The sequence below is a fragment of the Halichoerus grypus genome, chromosome 2 (assembly GCF_964656455.1).
Source record: "Halichoerus grypus chromosome 2, mHalGry1.hap1.1, whole genome shotgun sequence".
Lineage (NCBI taxonomy): Eukaryota > Metazoa > Chordata > Mammalia > Carnivora > Phocidae > Halichoerus > Halichoerus grypus.
In genome coordinates this window covers 192790373-192814711 of record NC_135713.1, presented here as the reverse complement: position 1 = coordinate 192814711, position 24339 = coordinate 192790373, and the positions used below count along the sequence as shown (strand labels likewise).

At 54.9% G+C, this 24339-nt stretch overlaps 1 protein-coding gene across 2 annotated transcripts in view; it reads right to left on the bottom strand.

Annotated features, from left to right (window-relative positions):
- The window catches only part of CRHR1 (corticotropin releasing hormone receptor 1), a 52059-nt gene extending 29451 nt beyond the window's left edge, over nt 1-22608 (bottom strand). For both annotated transcript variants that reach the window (XM_036103120.2, XM_036103121.2), the window contains exons 1-2: nt 22331-22608; nt 1038-1125 (exon numbers count right to left, since the gene is read on the bottom strand). In XM_036103120.2, the coding sequence (XP_035959013.2) occupies nt 1038-1125; nt 22331-22363 (121 nt within the window). In that variant the 5' untranslated portion in view covers nt 22364-22608. The remainder of the gene's footprint in view (nt 1-1037; nt 1126-22330) is intronic.
- Nucleotides 22609-24339: the final 1731 nt, after the last annotated feature.

Sequence of the window (24339 nt, the reverse complement as noted above, 5' to 3'; positions counted from 1 at the left end):
GGCAGCCTGTGGCCCCCTCTCCACCAGCATGCGCCTTGTGCTCGGCTTCGTAGTACGTGTGTTTGTGGGCTTGACTCCCAGACCAGACGGTGAGCCCTCTTTGTTCCCCTCATGCCTTCCAGGGGGCCCAGTGCACAACAGGTGCTCAATTCATGAGTTGGATTGAATCAAGGAGACCTGAAGAGGAAACCGAGTCACCACCCAAGAACAGCAAGCCTCCCAAAGACCTTCAGGTACAGGGGCCCTCCCACCTTTGCTGGGCAGCTGCCTCCCCAGGAACCCTGCTTCAAGTGGCCAGGGCTAGGGTTCAGGGACCACACCCGAAGTTAGAACAAACATGACCTTGGACGCCAAAGGCCTGACCCTCCCATGCCTCAGCTTCCTCACCTGTACGGATGCTGAGTCTTAAAACTCGTGTGAGACATGAGATAATTCTACAAAAGTACTTTGCAAATGGTGTGCTTGTACAAGTTATTAGTAATATTTGTAGTTATGCAGTGTTTTCTATTGAAGAGGTGTAGAGCCAGGCTGCCTCGGCTCAGATCTTGGCTCTGGGACTTATTAGTTTTTTTCTCTGTGCCTCAGTTTCCTTAGGTATAAATGAAAATTGGGTTACTATATCTCCAAAACCTCCAAGAGTGCCTGACACGTAGTTAGCACCCGACAGCATTGTGCTTTGGACGTTTTTAGCAGCAGAGGACGGTGGCCCTTCCTCCCCACGGGTGCCTGAGTCGCAGCCCAGCCCTCTGCTCTGTCGATTCTCACAGCAGGGGCTGGGGTGACTTCCCCCATTGTCGGCCCCATGGCTGATGCTCTGACCTCACGGCAGCTCTCCTTCCCACCACACTTGCACCAACTTCAGGATCCTCCTGAGCACAGTACTCTGTGGAGATGTGATGAGCTGCGTGGGGCTGGAGAGAGGAAATCTCTCTGCTCTTCCTACCTTGGGGCATGGCTCTGTGTGCAGGCCCCGGGAGCCCCGGGGGAGGGGGCCGTGGAGACCTGGAATCTTGCACCATTGGGAGAGGGGGACTCACCAGAGACATTGCCGGCCAGGGACAGGCTCTCGCAGTGCTGGTCCTGGAAGGAGGCGGAGATGGTGTTCAGCCCCAGGAGGAGCAGGGCCTGTGCGCACAGGGAGGCGAGGGACACCGTTAGACTGTGCTGTGAGCTTCCTGCTTCCCCTCGCTTCCCTTCACCCCACCTTGCTCTCCCTCTTCCCCCATGTCCTCTGTCTGGAAGGTCTGGAGCTGCCCTGCTCTAGAAGGGCTTGGAAGGGAGGCAGGTAACAACAGCAGGAGCCTAGGTTCCCGGGACTATGGTGAACCTTCTCCCGGAGGGCTGGGGCCTTCATGGAGGCTGCGCCTGAGGAAAGCCACCTCCATCCCCATGGGATCCCAAGGATGGTTCACCTATATCCCAACACACACACACACACACACACACACACACACACACACACACACCCTGCCCGCTGAGCGCTCGTGGGCTCGTAGGTGTCCTTCAAGAGTGCACCTGCTGGCCTCCCTCCAGAGCTGCAGGCACTCAGAGGGCTCCCATCCTCACCCACTACAAATTCTGCCTCATCCTTCACCAAGCCCTTTTACAGCTGCCATGGCTCTTCCTTCTCCCTGGGGGCTGTGGTGGCTGTCCGTGTTTGCAGATGAGAAACGGAGGCCCACAGAGGTGAAGGGGCACATGTGTCCAGAAAGACGCCTGCCCTACTCCAGGGAGAACTTCTGCCCCTTACCCTCCCGGGGGCTCCATGTCACTCTGACTCCAGAATTTCAGCCCACGTGGGAGGAGAGTGGCAGGGGCCCCTTCAACTAACACCCTCACACAATCACTGCGTGCCCCTTCCTTGGGGCCAACACTCCCCGCCCCCCCCACCCCCGCCTACGGATTTAGAGTTAAAAGAGCCCTGGCACCTAGCCCTGGTTTCACTGTGTTGCCGGGGTAGGTTACTTGACCTCTCTGGGCCTGTTTCCTCACGTGGAAACGGTCCTCCCTCCCTCCCAGGCTCCCACAGTGCACTGTTTGGAGACGTCCTTCGCGGGTAGCACACTGTGCTCCACAAGGACAGGGATTTTGTTTTGTTCATGGTGTTCAAATGTGCTGACTACCTTCATGAATCGCATTGTGTTTGAGGTCTACAACGGGCACTTGATAGGTCATGTTGATTGATTGGAACTTGGTGATTTTTATTTAGTCATAGGTTAGAAGCAAGGCAGTGGTCTCCCCTGGGATTTGAGGTTCAAGGGGATAAGAAGCATGTGGGGGGCTGGGGTACGGAGGGGGCATGTCCATTTGTGGGGACATGGGTGCCGATGACCAGCAAAGCTCTGTCTGCCTGACCGGGCTCCCAAGGCAGGGGAGCCTCACAGAAGGTTGTTCTCCACCTCACCACCCCTGCTCCCTGCTCTTTCTTCCTGGGGTCTCCTCCCTGGGACCCTCCCCTGGACCACCTGGCGATGGTACCTCAGCCCCAGTCCATTTCCACACAGTCTGCAAACTTCACTACAGATCTTCAGAAACAGAGAGGTAGATTTAGAAGCTGTCTTAGCCACTTCCCAGCGGGCAACTGAGATGCGGAGAGAGCTAGGGGCTTGTCCCATGGCGAGCAGGTCTCTATTTTAGGCTAGGGCCAGTCTAGCAGCACACAGCCTTCGTGCACAGCCCTCTGGGACTAGGGTGAGGAAAGTGAGGCACTCACCTCGGGTCCAAAATTTCAAGGGGTGCCAAAAAGACACATAATATTTTAATGCAGTATTTTTTTAAAACTGAATGCAAAAAAATCCACAATGAACAAAATATCAAAAACTTTTTTAAAAAGACAGGCTCTGTAATAGTGCTAGGCCTATTGGAGCTTGGGGTAACAGGAAAAATCAGTAATGATATTAAAATATTGTTTATCTTCATTATGAGATTTTGGACACCCTTAAATTTTGTGCTTGAGGAGAAGGCCTCACTCACCTCACGCTAGTCCCAGCCCTGCCCTGCTTTCCCCAAGCTGGACACCCCCATCCCACTGCTCCCAATGTCAGTATGTCCTCCCCTCACTTGGACTCCTCCCCACTTACCCTTTCCAGACCGCAGGACCTTCCTCCAGTCCTTAGAAGCAACCTGATCCGCCCTTTCCCAGAGGTGAGCTTTCCTTGCTCACCTGCCATGAATATCCTCTCCTACCCTGCCCCCGCTTTAGTGCCACCCACCTTCCCCAGGAGCTGCCCCACCCCACTCCTATCTCATGACAGAGGCAGGCTCTACTCCCCTCTCTCCCGCCTTCTTTTCCAAGGTGGAATCAAATGCTCCCCACTTCTGGTCAGAGTCCCTCCCGCCCTCAGCCTCCTGCAGGAAACCCCTGTTGACCCTAATGATTCACGCACATGTCCCCGCAGCATTTGCCTGAGTCCTTTGTGGGTTTTGTTTATTCTGTTCACTTGATGGCACACTCCTGTCACATCCTAGGAGTCTTCCTGCTCTGACTGGGCCAAACCCCAGTCCAAGAAACATATCCCCAGCCCTGCACCCCCACTCTCTGCCCAGCACTTGGGACACTTGGCTAACTCGCTCCTGGGACTTGGAAGTGATTAGAACAAACCCATTCATCTCTCTGGCCCCAAGGAACTTCCAACACTTTATTAACCAGCAATTAAACTTCACAGTCCCCAGAGAGATGGAGAACTATCTTTACCCTCATTTTCCAAATGAAAACGCAGGAGAGAGAGGAGGAGGTCACTAGACCAGCCAGCAGCTCTTGCTAGTTAAGCAAAGGGTAGCATCCTTGCCGACAAACCTGCATTGCTCAGCTCAGCACAGAGCTCTGTGCTATGCCCAGAGAGGGACCACTCTGCTGGGACGGCCAGAAGCCCCTTCTAGAAGGAGGCTAGGAATCCCTGCCTCCAGCTTGTCCCCCCATCGCTGCCTCTGCCACCTCCCAACACACAGACACACACAGAATGGAAGCAGGGCTCCCAGAGCCAATTGTCACAGGCCAGTGAAAGGAACTGGAAATGCTCTATTTGAAAATATCAGCCCCCCTGCCTGACATTCCACCACTATCCTTCTAATCCTGAGACCCTGCTTTGTGCTTTGTGCCTTGGTCTTTCAAATCCCCCTTGAAAGCACACTGCGTTCTATCCACACTGAATTACTTATCAATGCCCAGCCACCGGATCCTGCTGGTGTCCACACACCTTTGTCCTTGCGGTTCTTTGCCCCCCTGCACCCCCCCTCCTGACCCACCACCACACCCAGTGAGCCCTGCAGTCCTCGAAAGCCAGTTCCCGAGCCCTCCCCTTGGCAGCCCCTTCCCCAACACTCCAAAGCAAAGCAACTCAGTCACCCTGCCAATGGACCCAGGCTCCTGTGCACATGGCACCAGACCCAGGTGCTCACGATGCTCACAAACGGAGCGTGAAATCACCTCAGTACAAAGCACCGACTCCCCTCAGTTCTGATTAATGGCAAAGACACGGGCCAGAAGATCTTAGCTTCTCACCCTGATGTCCTAGGGTTCACAGGGGAGCAGAGCAAATCCAGATTCATCGTGAAACCAGACCAAATGCCATGCAAAGGGCAAAGGGAAAGCCTGTCCTTGGCTGGCTGCCTGTAACCCTGACCCTTACATCTCGGATGTGACGGTTCACAAAGTCATTCTCTAGCAACACGGTTTGCATTGTGCAAAGAAAAATGCTTCTTCAAATTCCCGAACCAACCTGTCCTCTCAGGAAAGCTCAGTTCTGTATAGAATCAGTGCTTGTACCACCTCTTGCTCTGTGGAAGGATTTGTAAAGGCTTCTGGCTTATTCCTGAATCACACTTCCAGGAAAAGTCTGGAATTTTCCTGTGTATTTCCTCTCCACCGTACACTGATCTCTTCAACGTTCGCTAGATTTGTAGCCCCAACAACAGGTGACTACTGCACTGTGGGAACAGGCCCCCAGAATTTCCAGGATATTGTTTGTTTCCTTCTAAGGCTGACAGTTCTTGATCTGGGGTCCACAAACACGCAAAAGCCTGTATGGACATGCAGCGTGTTGTGTGTAATGACAGCCATTTTCCGGGGGAGGACGCAAAGCTTCCTCCACAGCTCAGGGAGGTCTAGCAGCCAAAATAGATGGCCAGAGCTTCCGGTGGGTGGGGTCACATCAGAGGCCTGGGCCTCCACCACATCGGACATGTCATCCTCTCTCAAAGCAAACCCGAAGTGGTTTGGGCCTAGGAACCAGCATTTCCTTGGGCTGTTCCGCTGGCTCCTCCCCGTGGTCATTACCTCGGGATGCTGGCTCTCCTTTCAGGGCTATTTCTGACAAACCAAGTTTTCAGGACTGTGTGAGGTTTACCATTTCCCAACAGTTGGTAGAGAAAAACCAAAATGGCCCTAGGAAGCGGAAGCTGGCGGAGCGCTAGGCTCACTCACTAGGTGATGCCTCACTTGGGTGAGCCAGCCCAGCGGCCCCAGGGCCCAAAATAAAACCTGCACCTCAGTGACAAATCTCTCCACTCACCACAGAGCCAAACCTTGAACGCCAAACCTGAGAAGGCCAAGGGTGTGCTGCCGCTCGATTCCAGCATCACAGAAAATGACTGTCCAAGGACCCCCCTGACAGGGACAGGGACTGCTCTGCGGAAAGCAGATGGGACAGGTCTCACGCTCCCCATTTTACAGGAGTTTTAGTTGAGGTGCCCAAGGTCACAGAGCTGTTTTTAGCAGCTGGGTGGGGACTAGGAGCCAGAACTTCCAAGCAGATGGAGGCTGGAGGAAGGGGATAGCCCAGATCAGGGCAGGGAAAAAAGGGATGGGTAGAGGAGAGAGAAGGGTGCAGGGGCCCTCAGAGAGGGAGGGTGGGGGTCGGAGTCTGACAGCTGCTGCCCACCCCCCCGCACCTCCCCCCACAGGCCAGTGTGATGGCTGGAATTGAAACTGCCATCCCGATTCCCAGTGTGACTCTGGCGTAAAGGTTAATCACACCCAGAAAATGCTTATTAGAGGCCATAAATAACTAGGCTGCTGAAGCTCAGTCCGTTCCTTAAGGCACAAAAGTGCAATTTCCTTTGATGGGATGATTGGGTAATTAACTTTTTAGGGAAGGTCCTGAAGGGCCACTGGAGGGAGAAGAGGGATGGCCTGGAAGCACCGGGGGCTGCCCCTGTCCCCCGAAAGTTCATGATGAGCAAGGAGAAGGGCCTGCCTTCCCTCCCCTGGCATGACTACCTCTGATGCTGGGCTTGGGAGAAACTCCCCCAACCGCACCCCCACCCCAGGCCCCAGGAAAATCTCTTGCAGGGGCCAGGGACACAACCACAGCCACATTCAGTGTGATCCCTCAGCAAGATCCCTCCTGCTTCTGCTGAGTTCTGAGCCCAGTCCTGCCACTGATTTTGTGACTTTGGGCAAGTCACCTGGGCCCTCTGGGCGATCAGGTCCCTCCTACTCGCACGGGACGGATGTGAGCCACTTGGGGAAAACACAGAGAGAGATGACTTCTGAAATTTAAACTTTCCACAGGTGTCCATGGAGTCACTACCATAACCTGGTCACTCTGGGCCTCAGAATCTTGCTTGGTTATGGAGAGAGGTGAACTAGAGCAGGGTTCCTGCAGTGTCATCCATACATCTATCTATGATAATGTCTTTAGCCATTCATTCGATGGACCCCTGGGCTGTTTCCATGTCCCTACTCTTATAAATGACGCTGCCATGAACATGGGGGTGCACATACCTCTTCGAGATAGTGATTTCATTTCCTTTAGACATATACCCAGAAAGTGGAATTGCTAGCTCATATAAAAGTTCTATGTTTAATTATTTGCGGAACCTCCATACTGTTTTCCAGAGTAGCGGCACCAATGTACATTCCCACCAACAGAGTACAGGGATTCCCTTTTCTCCAGACTCACCAGCGCTTGTTATTTCTTGCCTTTTGGGTTTTGTTGTTGTTGTTGTTTTTAAGCCCAATGAAGGTCTTGAACTGACAACCCTGAGATCAAGACCTGAGCTGAGATCAAGAGTTGAATGCTTAACTGACTGAGCCACCCAGGTGCCCCTTTCCTGTCTTTTTGATCCTAGCCATTCTAATAGGTGATATTTCATTGTGGTTTTGATTTGCTTTTCCCTGATGATGAGTGAGCACTTTTCGGATGTACCTGTTGGCCATCTGAATATCTTCTTTGGAAAAATGCCTATTCGGGTCCTTTCTCCATTTTTAATTGGATTGTTTGGAGGTTTTTTGCTATTGAGTTGTATTTGTTCCTTATATATTTTATTTTATTTTATTTTTTTTAAAGATTTTATTTATTTATTTGAGAGAGAGAGAATGAGAGAGAGCGAGTACATGAGAAGGGGGAGGGTCAGAGGGAGAAGCAGACTCCCTGCCGAGCAGGGAGGCCGATGCGGGACTCGATCCAGGGACTCCAGGATCATGACCTGAGCCGAAGGCAGTTGCTTAACCAACTGAGCCACCCAGGCGCCCATGTTCCTTATATATTTTAAATATTAACCCCTTATCAGATATATGGTTTGCAAGGTGTAGCCTGTTTTGAGCAAAGCCAAGAGAAGAAAATCTAAATATGAAAAAGAGGAGGGGTCATAAATCAGGATTTCTTTAAAAGCTAACTCCCCTGTTGCATTTAAAAACTAGGATCTGGGTGTGCCTGGGTGGCTCAGTCGGTTGAGCATCCAGCTCATGATTTTGGCGCAGGTCACAATCTCAGTGTCGTGAGATCAAGCCTCATGTTGGGCTCCGTGCTCAGCAGGGAGTCTGCTGGAGATTCTCTCCCTCTGCCCCTCCCCCCACTCACAAGTGCTCCCCCCATAAATAAATAAATAAATAAATAAATAAATAAATAAATATTTTTTTAAAATCCTAGGATCTGGTTTGTAGAAATAAGACATATGCCCAGCCAAACTCTTTAGAAACCTGTCTGTGCCTACAGGGCATATATCTATAGACATGGAGTGATGGTGGGGGGACAGGCAGGGCCCCCATGCCATGGTGGTACACAGAGGTGCCAAGCGGAGTGGTCACTGGGGGCTAGGGCTGCGGGCTGTGTCCCAGCAGGACTGAGACCCTCCATGGTGTGTTTTCTGATCCACGTGGAGGTGCTCTGTAGACTCGCCAGGGTAAAGTAGACTTGGAACAAAGGACGGCGAAGTCGTGTGTCCTTTCTTGGCCCTCTTGACCGCCCAGGGCCTTTGCGTCTTGAGTGGCCCCCCTTCCCCATCCTGCCCAGGCCAGGTCCTCCCCCGACAGCCTCTTTCTAGGACAGCCACAGCCTGTCCCCACCTCCAGGCAAAGAGCCTGTGCTTTTCTCCCAGAGTGGGGGAGCAGTGAAAGATTATTCTAGGCAGATGAGACATAATTTATTGTTACATTTAATTAACTTAAATTGCTGTTATGCAGAGAGGAAAAAATAAAAGGAAAGTCTCCTGCCTACAGATCGGCGGGTGGAGGGCTCACTGGGGTGTTCCTCGCCTCCGCCCCTTCTCCTGGGGGTCTGGGGAGCTAGTCACTCCTCTGCTCCCCTAATGAGGACCCTCAGCACAGCTGAGGGCAGTGGGTACCTGCTTCTCCCAGCCCAGGGGCAGTGAGGACCTGCAAGACCCCAGCTCTGGATTTACACAGACCCCTCCAAGGATCCCAGATCTACTGTCCCTTGGGTTCTAAGCTCCCTGAGGGCGAGCTCTATGTTCAGCTGCCTTTGGACCCTCAGTAGGGCCTGGCGCAGAGTCGGCCCCACGATGCCTGAATGAATAAATGATTGACTGAATGAATGAACAGGTGGGTTTCTACTCTCTGCCTCCTTTGACCACGGGGTCCCCTTGTAATTCCCACCAGGACACTGCCTATTCCCTGTTTTCCTGCATCTCTATGCTTCCAGCCGCCAGGTGCTCTCTCAGAGGCTGAGTTCCTAGCTCCTTAGCGGGCTGTGTGGAAGGAAAAAGCCTTAGGGGGTGGGAAGTGCAGGGCTGAGGTCCTGTTCTGACCCTGGCAAACTTGCTCCCTGGACAAGTCACTGCCCCGCGCCCTTTCCTGCCTCAGTTTCCTCACCTGTAAAATGAGGAGGGCAGTGTGTTCCCTACAGTCCTTTCCAGGTCTGAATATGCTCTGCCTTCAGGATGCACAGGAGAGTGGAAATCAGACCTCTGACTCTGGGGCCTGAGAAATCCGCGTTGAGATCTTCTATCTGCCCCTCCTACCTGTGTGACCTTGGGTGGCTTAACTTCTCTGAGTCTCAGTTTCCCCATCTGTAAATGGGGCTAATAGGGATGAAAGTTACACTCTGAAGCTCTTGAAGCGAGTCAACAACACGGTGCATGGAAAACAGCATGGGCATGGGATGTGATGAGCACTGGGTGTTCCACATACCTGATGAATCCCTGAACTCTACCTCTGAAACTAATAATACACTATACGTTAATTAAGTGAATTTGAATAAAATAAAATTAAATTTAAAAAAATAAAAAAAGTATGGGGCGCCTGGGTGGCTCAGTTGGTTAAGCAACTGCCTTCGGCTCAGGTCATGATCCTGGAGTCCCGGGATCGAGTCCCGCATCGGACTCCCTGCTCAGCGGGGAGTCTGCTTCTCCCTCTGATCCTCCCCCTCTCATGCTCTCTGTCTCCCATTCTCTCTCTCAGATAAATAAATAAAAAATCTTTAAAAAAAAAAAATAAATAAAAATAAAAATAAAAAAATAAAAAAAGTAAAAATAAAATAAAACAACACGGGGCCGAACACAGGGTAAGCAGGTAACAGGTGGCGGTGAGAACTCTCACTCGACTCTGTGCAAGTGGCTTCCTTCCCGACTTGGTCTTTCTCTCCAGAAGCCCCTCCTGATGGGTCCCCTGCCCACCCAGGGCATGTGCACCCACTTTCCACCATCTCTCTGCTCCCAGGAGCCAGCAGCTTCCTGCGGAAGTGGAGTATGCCTCTCCGTGGGGATTGGCCGGGCACGGGGAAGGGTGGCGGCGGGGAGGCAGTGCCCAGAGCCCTGCTGACCTCCCAGCCTGCTCTGCTCTCCTTTTTCTGCTTCTCACGCATTCATTCTCTCCCCCTCTTCGTAGGGCTCCCCCTCAGATTCACTCATTACTATTTCCTCATAGCTCACGCCTTCTCAGCCTCCCTGCCTCCCTCCCACCCACCTTCCTCTCTCCCCTAGTCTTAACCTCTCCAGCTTTTCCTCCCTCCCTCCCTCCCTCCCTCCTTTCCTTCCTTTCTCTAAATTCCAGCTTGTGTTGAAGGCTTGCACCGTGCCAGACTCTGATTTTTCTCATTTAATCCTGCTTGACTCCAAGAAGTTGAGCCTTTACTCTCTTCCCACTGCACAGATGACAGACTGATGCATGCACAGAGGGTAACCTGCTCAAGGTCACTTACCACAGTAACTGGGGGGCCTGGCATGGGAACCGTATTCCAGTGCTGGGATTGTACCCCTGGGTGGGATAGCCTGTTTCCCTGCCTGTCCTCCCCACCCCTCAGCATGGACCCTCCCAAAGAGGAGGTACAGGTTTCCTTTGATTCTTGATGTCTAGCTCTGGGCTACGGCCTGGCTCCCCAAGAGCTGGCTGTGGGAACTGGGGGGTAGACAACAGTCGGACACTGTCGGGGGACTCAGGCAGGGCTGAGTTTGGTTCTTGGAGAGGAGTGGAGCCGGGCTGAGACTCTGATCCAGCCCCTTGCTCCCGGGAGCTGCAATGGCCCCCAGCCACTGGGAAACCATCGCTGAGGGCATGGGAGAGGCATCTGCTACTCTGGGTGACAGAGCTGAGGTGCTGGGGACAGCATGAGAAGACACCAGCTATGCACGTGTCACTATCAACTGTGCCCCCGGCTTGGCCGCTCTCTGACAGGTGTGAGGTGAGCAGGATGTCGTCGTCAGCAGAAAAGGGATGTCCTTTAAGAAGCTGCGTTTTAAAAGGGGTGTGGAGAGGGCCAGGAAGGCAGAGTGAAATTATCTGGCGTGTGGAAATCAGGTTCTATTAGAAGACCGCTAAAGGTTTTGAGGCTGTTTTTTTCTGGAGAAGCAACTGCCTTCCGAGGCCATGAGGCATTGGTTTAAAGGGGCTTCTGGGCCACCAAGCCCCACTGAGCAGGGTAATTTAGGGCAGAGATTAGGAACAACCATACAATCGTCCCTACAACAGTCAATGGCCCGCTTCTTTGCCTGCAAAAGAAGTGAATTAGGTGAAATCAGAAGTTTCCAGGCAGTCCTGGGCATCTGGGAGATAGAAAATTCTGTTTCTCGGGCTTCGCCCCAGAGATTCAGGTTCAGCCAGCCTGCGGGAAAACTCTAGTTTTTAATGCTCTCCAGGTGACTCTGCAGGGCCCCCAGAACTGAGGGTACCTGAACTAACCCAGCGGTTCTCAACTGGGGGCAATTTTGTCCCCCATGAAACATGTCATGTCGCCACAGCTGGAGGAGAGCTACTGGCATTTAGCGGCTGGAGGCCAGGGTTGCTGCCCTCCAGCCTCACATGCACAGGACAGCCCCCGCAGCAAAGAATGACCTGGCCCCAAATGTCAGTCGTGCCGAGACTCGGAAACTGCACTGGAGCGTTTTGTAGCTTCCTCCCAGATCTGAAGACACGCACCTGCCGGCCCATCATGGAAACTGGGAGAGGGACCAGCAGGTGGGGGACCCTGGAAAGAATGGGGGAACAAGGGAGACAGGTCTGTAGGACACAAAGAGGCCCTGATCTCACTCCCTCCAGCAAACGCCCCGTGGGACCTTGGCCCAGTCACTCACCCACCTCCTAGCCTCTGGCTGAAAGCAGGGGAACTGCGGGAATATGCCCAGGAGATGCAGGGATGAGGCAGGAGATGCAGGGATGAAGCAGGAAGGTGCCTGCCTGTGGGTGCAGCCTATGCAGGGAAACGAGCAGCACGGGGAAGGCACGCGTGGCAGCCTCTTCCCCAAAGCCAGCAAGCTGGGCTCACCCGGACGAGGCCCTGGGGCAGCCTGTGCCCAGGGCCAGCACCGTGGAGGCGGGAGGCGGAAGGCGGGAGGCAGAGTCGGGCCCTGGAGCACTGGAGAAGTTGGGCTCCCTTATCTTGGGCAAGCCCGGGGCCACGGGCTAGAACCCGCATGGGGCTGATTTCCGTGAGCTTTGGGGTGAGTCCACCGCAGAGGAAGGGCTTCTCTTGTCTCACCAGAGCCCGGCGACCACAGAAGGGCACGAACCTCCCCACCCCACCTCAGTGACAAGGTGCAGGCGATGAGTAAGAACCAAGAGGGGAGGGGGTCCACGCAGAATTGCCAGAGGTAAGGGCTCCGAGGAAAGCAAAGGTTCCCACCCTCGTGGCCATGAGCTCTTCCCGCATCAGGGCCCAGGCTCCCCTGCCAGAAAGAGCCTCTCCATCCCGAGTCAGGAGGCGCACAGTGCAGAGCATGGCCGGCAGCCGGGCTCCCGTGAAAAGTGAACCAGGGATTCTGGGCCTTCAGTTCTGGCTCCAAAGGAGGGTTTTAGACCAGCGGTACTCGAAGGGTAGTCGGGATGGGTGCTGGGCTGCAAACCGTTTGTCACTGAGAGTAAGCGTTTGGAAACACTGATGTGAATTGTCCTTGCTCGGACATCCTCCCGGGTTGTCAAGGGATGGTTCTCAGTGACCAGGGTTAGACCAACTCCGACGCCGTCCACCTCTCCAGGGCAGGCATGTGGTATAGGCTGCGTGCAGTAGGGCCAGGTGCCAGTCTGCCATGGACTGGAAAAATCCATGTGGTCCTTCCCCACGGCCTGTGTGAGAAGCCTTGCCTTAGCTGCAAGAGAGCAGACTGTGGCTGGCTTATCGGGGAGGCCCCACAGAGGAGGCTCCATGGTTGGGGCCAGCGTCCAGGGTGGCCGAGGCGAGGGGAGGGCCCCCCCAGTAAAAGCAGCAGGTCTCACTCAGTGAGTTTTATTGGGGGGCGGGACCCTCACCACATAGCATCTCCTCCTTTATTTTCCATCATGGTCCAGAGGAGGACCAAGCCTGGCAGGGCTGTGTGACTTGCCCAAGGTTACCCAGCTGGGAAGTGGCAGAGCCGGCTCCAACCCCAGGCACAGCACCCCCTCAGCTTTAGGGACAGCGCTCCTTCCTCGGGGGGTGCTCGGCTTCTCAGGGGCGCACGGGCCCCGCATTTCACAGCCTGGCAGCAGCATTAATGGCGAGGCTACTGGGGGCCCAGCAAACTGGAGAGAAAGACACCAGGGGCGGCCTCACCCCCTCCCATAAGGAACTGGGGGGTTGGGATGTGGATTGAGAGACAGGATCCTCTAGAGGGAGCCAAGAATGGGCCCACTCCTTTCCTCTGGTATCTTCTGCCCACCTCTATCTTGCCTGACTATTCCTGCCTCGTTCCCAGCAAAACCAGGGCAGCAGTGCGGAGGGAACCCCAAGCCGCCACCACACCTCCTCCCCGGCCCCTGCTTGGGGACCACAGTGCCCTGCTGTCTGAAGACCCCAGGCTCTGAGAAGGATCTTGCACCTTTGTCAGCCCAGCTCCAAATCTCCCTCCAGTGACATTTCCCACCAACCCTGCCCAGAACCCCTTTCACACGTAGACAAAGGGGGGACAGGGGTGGGACACTGGGCAGGGCCGGAATCGCTCAGTGTTACTAAGTGGCGCCGACAGCGTCGCACTCGGTCTGCCATTGAGTCATAAATCCGCACACAGAGGCAGAGGAACTATCTGTCTAGCTTGTCGTTTCTGTGTCTCCTGTCGCCAGAGTACCTGTATGCGCACCGACAAACATGCAGCGGGGAGCAGGAACCGGGAGACACCCTCCCCTGAATTCCACATCTGTGGTCTGAGTGCGGGCCTGGAGCGCTGGACGGGGTACCAGGGACCTTTGAGTGTGTGTTTAAGGGACTCCTCCTGGCCCCGGTGGAGCTCAGAATCTACGGTGGGAACAAGGGCTCAGGGGATGTGAGCGACTAGGGGTCCGTGTGGGGTCTGGTTAGCAAATGTTTTGAGCATCCTGTGGGGGGACACACCAAAGAACAAGAGGGTCCCCTGTTGTTTGAGAGCCCACCCTGAGCTAGAGGCTCACATCAGGAGGAGGAGACACAGAGCAAGCACAGGAACAACCGGGGAGAGATGCACTTCACGGGAGGGCTTCCTGGAAGAGGGGGTAGGGATAGTTCAGGAAGACTTTGGTGGACACGTCAGACAGGTTTGGTGCAGAGACTGGAGGGTGGAAGCCCCACAATAAGCAGCGGCATGGCCAAAGGCAGGGCAGCCGTTAGAAATGAGTATTCTGGGGGGGCGCCTGGGTGGCTCAGTCATTAAGCGTCTGCCTTCGGCTCAGGTCATGATCCCAGGGTCCTGGGATCGAGTCCCACACCGAGCCCCGCATCGGACTCCCTGCTTGGCCGGAAGCCTGCTTCTCCCTCTCCCACTCCCCCTGCTTGTGTTCCCTCTCTCGCTGTGTCTCTCTCTGTCAAATAAATAAATAAAATCTTAAAAAAAAAAAAAGAAATGAGTATTCTGGGGGTACAGAGAGGGTAGGAAGGAGGATAGTCTGAGTGAGGTGGAGGGCCAGAGCATTGACGGATGCCCAGAGTGTCTGATTCTCTCACGTCCAGAATGGGACAGGAGGACTCAGTAGGGTGGTGTGTGCGGGCCTGGCACAGAGGCAGCTCAGTAAATGGCGCATCTGGCCAAGAGAAGCTGGTTAGAGAGAAAGGCAGGAGGAGGGGGAGCGGGCAGGGGCTCAGACCAAGCCCAGGACACAGGCATCCCTCCAAGGGCCAGCCTCTCGGCCTGTGTGGCCCCGGGAGTGACCATGGAGACTGTCCGACCTGCCGTCCGCTCGCACTGCTGAGCCCACAGCCCCTGGGTGCCCAGGTGCTCTTCTGTGAGTCTGTCCTCCAGCCCTGGCCTCAAGCTGGTGGATGCCACACACCGGCCTTGCCGGTTCAGCTGTGCTCAGGGAAGACAGGACGGGGTGGTGACCATCTAAGGGGTAGCAGGTGGGGGCAGCCTAGTACAAACGCTGCCACGGTGGCTCACTCACTGGAATCCGTGTGTGTGTGTGTGTGTGTGTGAAAGAGACAGACAGACAGACTGCACACTGGTGGTCAGTTAGGACCACAAAGGCAGCAGGCTCTGTTCCTTCTGAACTTGGGGCGGAGAACTCAGCCCTGGGGGCAGTGGGAGGCTGGTGCGGGTGAGGGGAGGGCTCCTTTCTGCGCATGTGCATCAGCGGCCTCCACGCAGCGAGCCTCAGAGCATCCCTGCTCTCCCGGGGTCTCCTGACAGCGGAGGAAGGCACCAGGCAGAAGGGTAGGGATGGGGGGTGACAATTCTTAGAAGAAATGAAGAGGGAAAATGCGATCTCTGGCCTCAGAAGCAGGGGCACGCGTTCTGTTGGGTGCTAGGGGGTACGGAAGTACAAAGCAAAACCACCAAAAATGACACACAGGTCTTTTTTCTTGCTACATCTCTTTCTCTCTTTTCCTCTCTCTCTCTCTTCCTTCCTCCCTCCTCTGTCCTCTAGGCTTTCTGTCCTGATCTCTCTCTCTCTCATGCCAACTTTGGCCAGTGATAGCCACCTCTGCATCCCCTTTAGTTTCTGTCTCTCTGTCTGCCTCTCCAGTGTCTCTCTGCATGCCCACATCTTATATAATAATAAAATTGGCCACCCTGAGCAGGCCCATGGCCTGCTGGGCTTTTGCTTCTGTTAGTGGGATGGGGGTGGGGACCAGTGCTGGGGGCCTGGACCCCTGAGGACTGTGTCTTAGTCAGCCCAGGGCTTTCCCTTAACCCTCCCCCAGGGTAGCCACTCACCCCCCCCCCCGCCAGTCTCCTCCCCCAGCCTGCAGAGTCCAGCCCCGCATTCTTGGGCCTCCTTCCCTCTCCCCACCCAGCTCCGTCCCCACGTGTCAGGGCTGGCACCTCTGGAAACCACTGAGCCCTGCCCACACGATGCCAAGGAGGCTGGGAAAACACAGATCCCAGGGGAGAAAGTCCCTGCCCTAAATGAAATGACACAGCCATCTCTTGCCCTAGCCCATCACCCTGGCAAGGCTTGCTCCCGGGCTCTTGGGCTCCAGGCACCTGCCAGGCACACGGAGCCATGGTCCCAAAAGCCCTGCCTCCCAGCGCTTAAAGTTTCAACTAAGTCTCCCCCTGTGCCTCAGGACAACCCTACTGCCTCTTAAATCTCCAAATTGTAGTCTGACAGCCTAGAGCAACGGAAGCGGCTGGACCAGTCTGGCCAGTTTCTATCCTGGACTCTGACCTAGGCGCCCTGGCTCATGGCCAGATTGGCTAGAGGTTGGAACCAGATGGAGAGGTGGAGGGGGGCAGGTGTGTACCCCAAGAGCCCCTCCTTAAAGCACCTCACTAGGGCTGCTCCCCGAGGGCTCAGCAGGGCCAGGGTGGGATCATGAAATTGCCTGTGTTTATAGGGCAGGCAGGTACTCCCAAATATCTTCATTTGTCCCTGAAACAGTTTCATGGCCACTGCGTGGACAGTTGGCCAAAGAACACGTTTGGCAAGAGCATTTGAATTGGCAGTTCTGTGTACACGGGACCTGTCTCCCAGAAATTCCTCTCAACATGGCCATTTCACAGAAAAGGAAGTTTATGCCCACGCTCCCCAAGGCTCCCCTTCCCCACCCCGCCTTCTCCATTTTGCTGAAGCAGATACCGCTTACTCCGGAAAGGAATGGTGAAGAATCTGTTGTTTAATGGACTCCAGCTAGTTGTTTTCAAAATAATTGTTTGCATCAGTGAGTTAATCATTTTGTATTATCCTCCCTACATGTTTCACTTTTATTATCAAGTGTTTTCACATGTCAGATATTCAGAGGGCCAATTGCAGGCACCTCTGTCCTTTGACCTTTGCACTCAGCTGACGGCAGGTGACCCCATGCCTTCTCCCCAGGGACTGTGACAAGGACTCTTGGGGCAGGAGGAGATTCTCCACTGCCAAGCACGCCTTCCTCCGCCTTCCATTCCCTCACCCCATCCTTTGGTGGTCTTCTTTGGATTGATAAAATTTGGTAAGATTTATTGACCACTCTAGCTAATTACTTATTACGCCACACACTGTGCAATTGTGCTTAATTTCACACCTGACATCTCATGAAATCATTACGATTAATCCCATAAAGTAGGTACTATTTTCTCCCTTTTTACAGACGAAGAAACTGAGGTTCAAAGTGATAACCTAACTTGCCCACATCTGCTTCACCTGATGTTCCCACCTGCACAAGAAGATGCTGACCACCACATCGGGCAGAGGGAGGGCTGGCTGGCCAAGAGCAAGTCTGAAGGCAAGTGCTGAAAAAGGACTCTGAGAATCTAAGTAAACAGGAGTCATTTGTAATTAACAAATTCATTCTTTGAATGTGAAACTGCAACTAAGATTAAGATTTGGCCTTAGCTCCAAAATGGGCTCACTCTTCCTTTTGTTGATTCCAGGGTTGGTTAGGGGAGAGTCAGAACTGGGAGAGATCACCACCCCCACCCCTCTCTGCAGAGAGGAAGAAACAAGAAAGGCCCAGGTCACCTGCTACCAACGAGCTCTCCTCCAGACACAGCAAAGGGGCTCGAGCTTCAGCAATCAAGGCTTTACCCTCAACAGATCCTCTACATCACTGGGGTGCTGCATTGGCTCTTTGTTGCTTGCTGTCTTCCTTCCTTCCTTCCTCTCTCCCTTCCTCCCTCCCTTCCTTCCTTCCTTCCTTCCTTTTTTAAATAGTGGAGTTAAAGGGCAGTTCCTGTTTCTGCATCAGAGCATCAGAGATGGCTTTTTTTTTCTTTTTCTTTTTCTTTTTCTTTTCTTTCTTTTTTTTTTTAAGAGAGAGAGGGGGGATGGGAGGGGCAGAGGGAGAGGGAGAGAGAGAGAATCCCAAGCAGGCTCCCATGCCCAGTGCAGAGCCAGTGGGGCTCCATCTCATGACCGTGAGACCATGACCTGAGCTGAAATCAAGAGTCGGAGGCTTAACCGACTGAGCTACCCAGGTGCCCCAAGATGGCTTTTCTGCTAGGGTGATTTTGACATGACATCTGCATCTCGTGGGAACAGCAATTGGTCCACTTTGATCGTACAATAGCAAACTGGAAAAAGCAACAATAATGCCACCCATCCAATCAACAAACATTCGTGAAATGACCACTACGTGCAGTGGATTATTAGGCTTAGTGCTGTGAAAAGTGAAAGATGCGAAAATGCTATATATTGAGCGTCCAAGAGCTTTTCCTAGTTGCTTTTCCTGCATTATCCCCTTTCGTCTGAAGAGCAGTCACCTTGCAACGTTTTCTGAAAACAAACTCTGTGCCAGGTGCCGTTTCAGGTACTTTCCGTGCATTAACGCTTTCATCTTTACCTCAGCCTCGTAAGTTAGGTACTGCCTCCATTTCATAGTTGGAGATACTCAAGCTCAGACAGGGTACTGAGTCCAGGTGCCAAGTCCCAAGGTCCCACAGCTGGGGAGGACAGAGCTGGGAAGTGGCTCTGCTGTAGCCCACTCTTCCCGGAGAAGTTCATGGCCCTAAGGAGTGTTTGGGAACAGATCTTTCACAGAGATATGAAAGGTACCAGGGAATCTAGTCCAATACCCCTGTTTATAGACAGAGAAACTGCGGCTCAGAGGTGGAAGGTGAGCTGCCTTAAGTCACACAGCTGATTAGAGGCACAGCTGAGACCCAAGTCACGTTTGCCAAATCCCAGGCTGATGGCCTTTCCACCCCAATAACTGCAGAAATGATCAGCCCTGTGCCTAACGCCTTCCTTCCAGGCCACACCATGGCCAGGGCTCGGGCCCCTGGGCTCGGCATGCATCGTGGGTGCGTGGGGTGCTGCCAGGGGGCACCTTGGACCCTCCAAACTCCTTCTTCTGTACAGCTGAACCCTGCTGGTTGCTGATGCTCCCCGAGGGGCAAATGTCAGAGAGGGTGAGAAATGGATTTTCCACTTGAGCTGATCCTCACAGGCTCTGGGTCAGTGTCCTGTTTTTCCACTGGACTGACCCCCTCCCTAGAGACTCATATAGAATCTGAAAGGCCTTGGATGCCTTTCAGCCGCACTCTCCTACTCTGTACCTGGTCTGTGGCAGCCCATGCCCCCCCCCACCAGCTCACTTCTCCCCCCACCCGCCAATGCTCCCCTCAGAAAGTGGCTCCGTAGTACCTGTCAAAAAAGAATTTGAAAATGGTCCAGGGCGCCTGGGTGGCTCAGTTAGTTAAGCGACTGCCTTCGGCTCAGGTCATGATCCTGGAGTCCCTGGATCGAGTCCTGCATCGGGCTCCCTGCTTGGCAGGGAGTCTGCTTTGCCCTCTGACCCTCCCCCTCTCATGTGCTCTCTCTCTCAAATAAATAAATAAAATCTTTTAAAAATAAATAAATAAATAAATAAATAAATAAATAAATAAAAAGAAAATGGTCCAAATATGTGCCGGTTCGGGATCCAAAGTATATCCATGTACAAGCAATATGCAGATGTTGACAAGCTCCCTCTGGAGGCTCAGGAATAACCCGGGACAGACTCAGGCTGTGACATAGTAGAGGGTGTGCCCAACAGCCATGAGGGTACCCAGAAAGGGCCTACAGGGATCATCTCAAAAATGATCGCAGTGGCTGTGTGAGGAGGGTGAGGGGGGTAATAATTGCCCCCTCTGGTTTCTAGACTGTGTGATGCTACTAGCTTGCTCTTATGATAAGAACAATAGCAATAGGGGCACCTGGGTGGCTCAGTCGGTTAAGCGTCTGCCTTTGGCTCGGGTCATGATCCCGGAGTCCTGGGATGGAGTCCCACATCGGGCTCCTTGTTCTCAGGGAGTCTGCTTCTCCCTCTCCCTCTACTCCTCCCCTGCTGTGCTCTCTCTCTCTCTCAAATAAATTAAAAAAAAAAAAATTCTTTAAAAAAAAAGAACAATAGCAATAAAACCAGCGCCAGCTTCAGAACTCAATCTCTTTTGCTATCCCACCAGGCTTTGCCTTCTCCACCCTCACACCTGCGGCCCACCTGGAGCCCACCGTTGGGAGCTGAGCCACACTTGGGTCTCCCTGTGAGGAGCTGCAGCTGGTGGGTAGGTGACCCAGAGGCGCTCCATCCCCCTCTCACCTGGGGGCAGAGACAATATTTCACCTGTCTCCTCCTCTGCATCCACACTTTCCCCCCAGTCCCCTATAACCAGGGCAGTGCTAACCCCACAGTAAGTGCCCCAGAGCAGGTCCTTTCCCAATGCTGGCTGACTTGTTGGGGACCGAGCTGGATGTTGGATTAACTCCCCTAGATTCAAACTGACAGAACTACCTGGCCTCTCATTTGGCAGAAGTCTAGGATGAGATTTAAGTGGCGTTGAATATTTGCTGATCAAAGCTAACAAACCCTTAGAACAGTGCCTAGGTTTGAATTCTGGTTCCACTCACTACTCACTGGCTGTGTGACCTTGAAGAAGTTACTTAGCCTCTCTGTGCCTCAGTAATAATCCCTACTTCCTAGGGCTGTTATAAAGACTATGTGACTTAATATTTGCAAAGCAGGTAGAACAACACCCAGCAACTTGTACATGCTACATAAATAGAAGGAAAAAAGTAATTATTTAATTGAAACCAGCATTAGCTGTCCATTCATTCACTGCCTCTCACTCATTCGGTATTTACTGAACACAGGGCACACACCTCACCATCTAGTAGGAGAAACACACATCTCACCATCTACAAGGAAAAACACACACATACGATAAGAAAAAAATATTCCTTTTTTCTTGTAGAAAAATGTGACAATTCTAAGCAGAGAATTGCCCAGGATTCTAAGAAAGGCCGGAGAAAGAACATTTACCTATTACCATGTAAACTTAAAAAACAAAACAAAACCTACAGTTCAGTTCTTTGAATCCATTTAAAAGATCCAATTCAGTCTAACTAATTAGTGAATTCAGAGCAAGGTTGGGTACACACTAGCCTTTCGGAAAATATTCTCATTCAATACCATCTATTCTACCTCCCTGGATGTTTTTCTTCCTCCCTCCCTCCCCCGCCCCCGTCTCTTGATCACCCATAAAATAATCTCTGGGTTCACCCCTAGTCCTCAGTTAATGGGTGGGGGAGGGGATATGGGTTCAATCAGACCACCCCTCAGCTGTTTTTAAAAAACCACTTATAAATATTTAGGAGGGGAGGGAGAGAGGATGGAGAAAGCTTCAGTAACGTCTCCATTGACCAACTGACAGCTGTTACATTTTAAAATTGGGGTGCTTTAAGACAAACCACTGTGAGCTGGTATACGTACAGTTGGTTTAATAACTGATGGAAAAATGAAATTCGCACCCCTCCCCCAAATCCATTCAATTCTTTTCAATGTAATCGCTTTTAAATGCCCCGGACCCAGTCAAGCTGGTGTGGTCTGTGTTTGTAGACCAGGCCGTCCACACCGACCCTGCAGAGTCCGGATCCTCCGGCGAGACGCGCAGCGGTGCCCAGGCCCACCCACCTCTCCCTCCGGCTGCTGCTTACGCGCCTACACCCGGCGAGCCGAACCGCTTTGGGAAGCGCTCGGCCCTGGAAGTGGCGGCTGTCACTACCGGCGGGCCGGACTGACGACACCCCGGCCCTTCCCCGGCCGACGCAGCCCGCGGGCACTCCCCATCGCCCCCGAACTTCAGCCGGCAAACGCTGGACGTGCGGTCTGGCGACTTTTTCGAAACTCCGGGCGCCGGAATCGCGTCGCCAGACCCGGAGCAGGAGAAGCAGGCGCGGCCGCCCGCGCGGCGCAGGGACTCGCGAGTGCAAAGGCTCGGGCAGCGAGCGCTGGGCTCCTGCCGGCCGGCCGCCGCGCAGGGCTGTAACCGCCGCCGGATGCACCGTCTCCTCCCCGGAGATTGCGAGATTGATCAAAGGCTGGGAGACACGGGGCACATTGATCTCCCCGCGCTCGCAGCTTTCCGAGCAGGGGAAGGGGCAGGAAGGAGCTCCCAAGAACAGGGCGGGGGCGGGCGGAGTGGGGGAGCTGGTGAGAGGGTGCTGGGGCCGGTGGGGAAGCCACCTCCAGAGCCGCCTGTCCCGGGGTCGGGGTCTGCATCGGGGGGTGGAGGGGGGGTGGGCGGTGGAACCAAGTTTTCACTCCGAAAGCCTTAAGCGATTCTCCGCACACAGCCGGTGGCCCGGGTGGGCGGACCCCCTCCTCCGCCAACATCCCAGCAGCTTCGCCACAATGATGTCTTTTTTTCACTTGAGTCCTCCCCGCCCCCGCCACGCCGGCTCCAGAGGTCCAGGGGCAGGGACCTGTGCACAGCCCTCCCCAGCGACCCCCATTACACCCACAGCCCACCCGCGTCCCGCGCCGGCCCGGGGCTGGGGGCGCCCGCGCTCGAGGGCTGACCGGCTCGCTCTTACCTTGACGAGACGCAGCTGCGGGCGCCGTCCCATCCTCGGGCTCGCTCAATCACCGTCCCGGACGCCTGGGTCCCTCGGACATCCCAGAGGGGCCGGCCGACGGTGGCGGGCTGGGGCGGCGGCGCGGGCTGGGCGGCCGGGCCCCGGTGTCGCGCTGCCCGGCTCCGAGGTGCCCGGCTCGGCGCTCCCCGGCCCCGCAGCCCGGCCGGGCCCCGCAGGCTCCCGCTCTCCCCGGCCCGGGCAAGTCTGGCCGCCGTTGCCTGACTCAGCCGGGCCGACAGCCGCCTCGCGTCCCCGCCGCCTCCCCCTCGGTCCGCGCAGCTCCCCGCCTCGACTCCCCGCCCCCTCGCCTAGCGTCCCCTCCCCTCTCGCCCTCGCCTCTCCCCTCCCCTTCGGTCCCTCCTCCGCGCCGCGCCCCTCTGCTCGCTCCCCCTCGCCTCCTCCGAACCCCCCTTTCCCGGGCTGGCTCCCCGCGCCCTCGCCTTGCTGACCCCCTATCCCTGCGCCCGGGTTTGCGGCAGTCGGCGGGACGCACTGACAGCGGTGGCGGCCGCCGCAGCCCGGGATGGGAGGGCGGGGGCGGGAGAGGAGGCAGCCTCCCGCCTCCCGCCTCCCTCCTCCCGCCTGGCTTGAGGTTGGGGTCTGGGGAGTCCAGGGAGTCTGGGGGAACTTGGGGGGCTCAGGTGAATCTATAATAGCGAGGCGATTGGAGACTGGGGAATAGGGCAGCCCCGAATGGGCAGAGACGCCGCAGAAACCGGGCGAAGCAGGGCACTGCGTTTGGGCAGTTCCCGCCCTGCAGCCGGACGGGAGAAGGTCCGCGCCGCCCCCACTTCAGCAGGGTCCGGGCGTTGAATCCTCAGCACCTTTGGCACCCACACCCCAGGTGCGCGCAGAGACGCGAAGCTCTGCGGGACGAATCCTTCTCATTCATTCGTTCGTTCGTTCATTCATTCATTCCACAAACTAAGCGCCTGCCCAATTTGGTCCAGGCAAGGGGCTGAACCTGGGAACCCTAAGATGAAGGGGAGACGGCGGTGCCCTGCGGGACTAGCTGGCATCTGAGCACCGTGGAGGGGAAAGCAGAGCGCGCATAGCACTACAGCTGGGGAAAGCAGCTAGGCATCCAGAGAGCAGGGCGTGGAGGAGGCCGAGCGCCCCCTGTCGGCCGGACCCTCGGGGGAGGGGTCAGCCTCCCCGCCAGACCTCAGGGTCTTCAGCTGGCTTGGCTCCCTAGCTCCCTACCCCACCCCCAGCTCTGGGAAGCAGCTCCCACCCCCTCCAGCCCCTTAAACTTTCCTCTCCAGCCCTTGCATTTGGACAGAATTTTTTACTTCTCCTACCCCTTCCTTTCTCCACCGGGAAGTTGAAGAGAGTGGTGGAGCCTCCCGGCAAAGCCTCAGACTGCAGCGCCAAGCAAAGCCCCTTCAGAGCAAGCCCGAGGACTGCCAGGCAGAGCACGGTCCCAGAGTGGTGGCGAGCCGGCTCTGAAATCAAACTCGGATCCTAACTGCCCTGGACTCCGTGCCCTGCTGCACACACCGCCCCCCCCGCCCCCCCCCCGGGCCCCCCGTCCACCAACTTCTCATCACATTAGGCAAGAACCAGCACATTCAGGGGTCCAGCTGATTCTTCACTCAGAAAGGGAGTTACTGTAAGAGGTAATGTGATTCAACATGCACAGTTTGCTTGCGGGGAAACTGAGGTGCAGACTGGTTGTGACCTGTCTGAAGTCCCATAGCTGTTGAGCCTTGACTTCAGGTTCCTGATTCCCAGCTCAAAGTGCCTGGAGGCCGGGGCTCTGAAGGGGTTTGGGGCTTTCAAGTGGAGAGGGGCATTGCCCAGGAAGCCAGCTGGTCACACTGGCTTAGCCACACAGGGTGGCACTTTCTAGATGAAGCACACAGTCCTGAGTCTTGCAAAACCCCCATTAGGTTAGTGCTGCGAGCTGGTTATGCTGAATCCAGCACAGACTCACGCCACCCAAGCCCGAAAGAGATGGATGCACC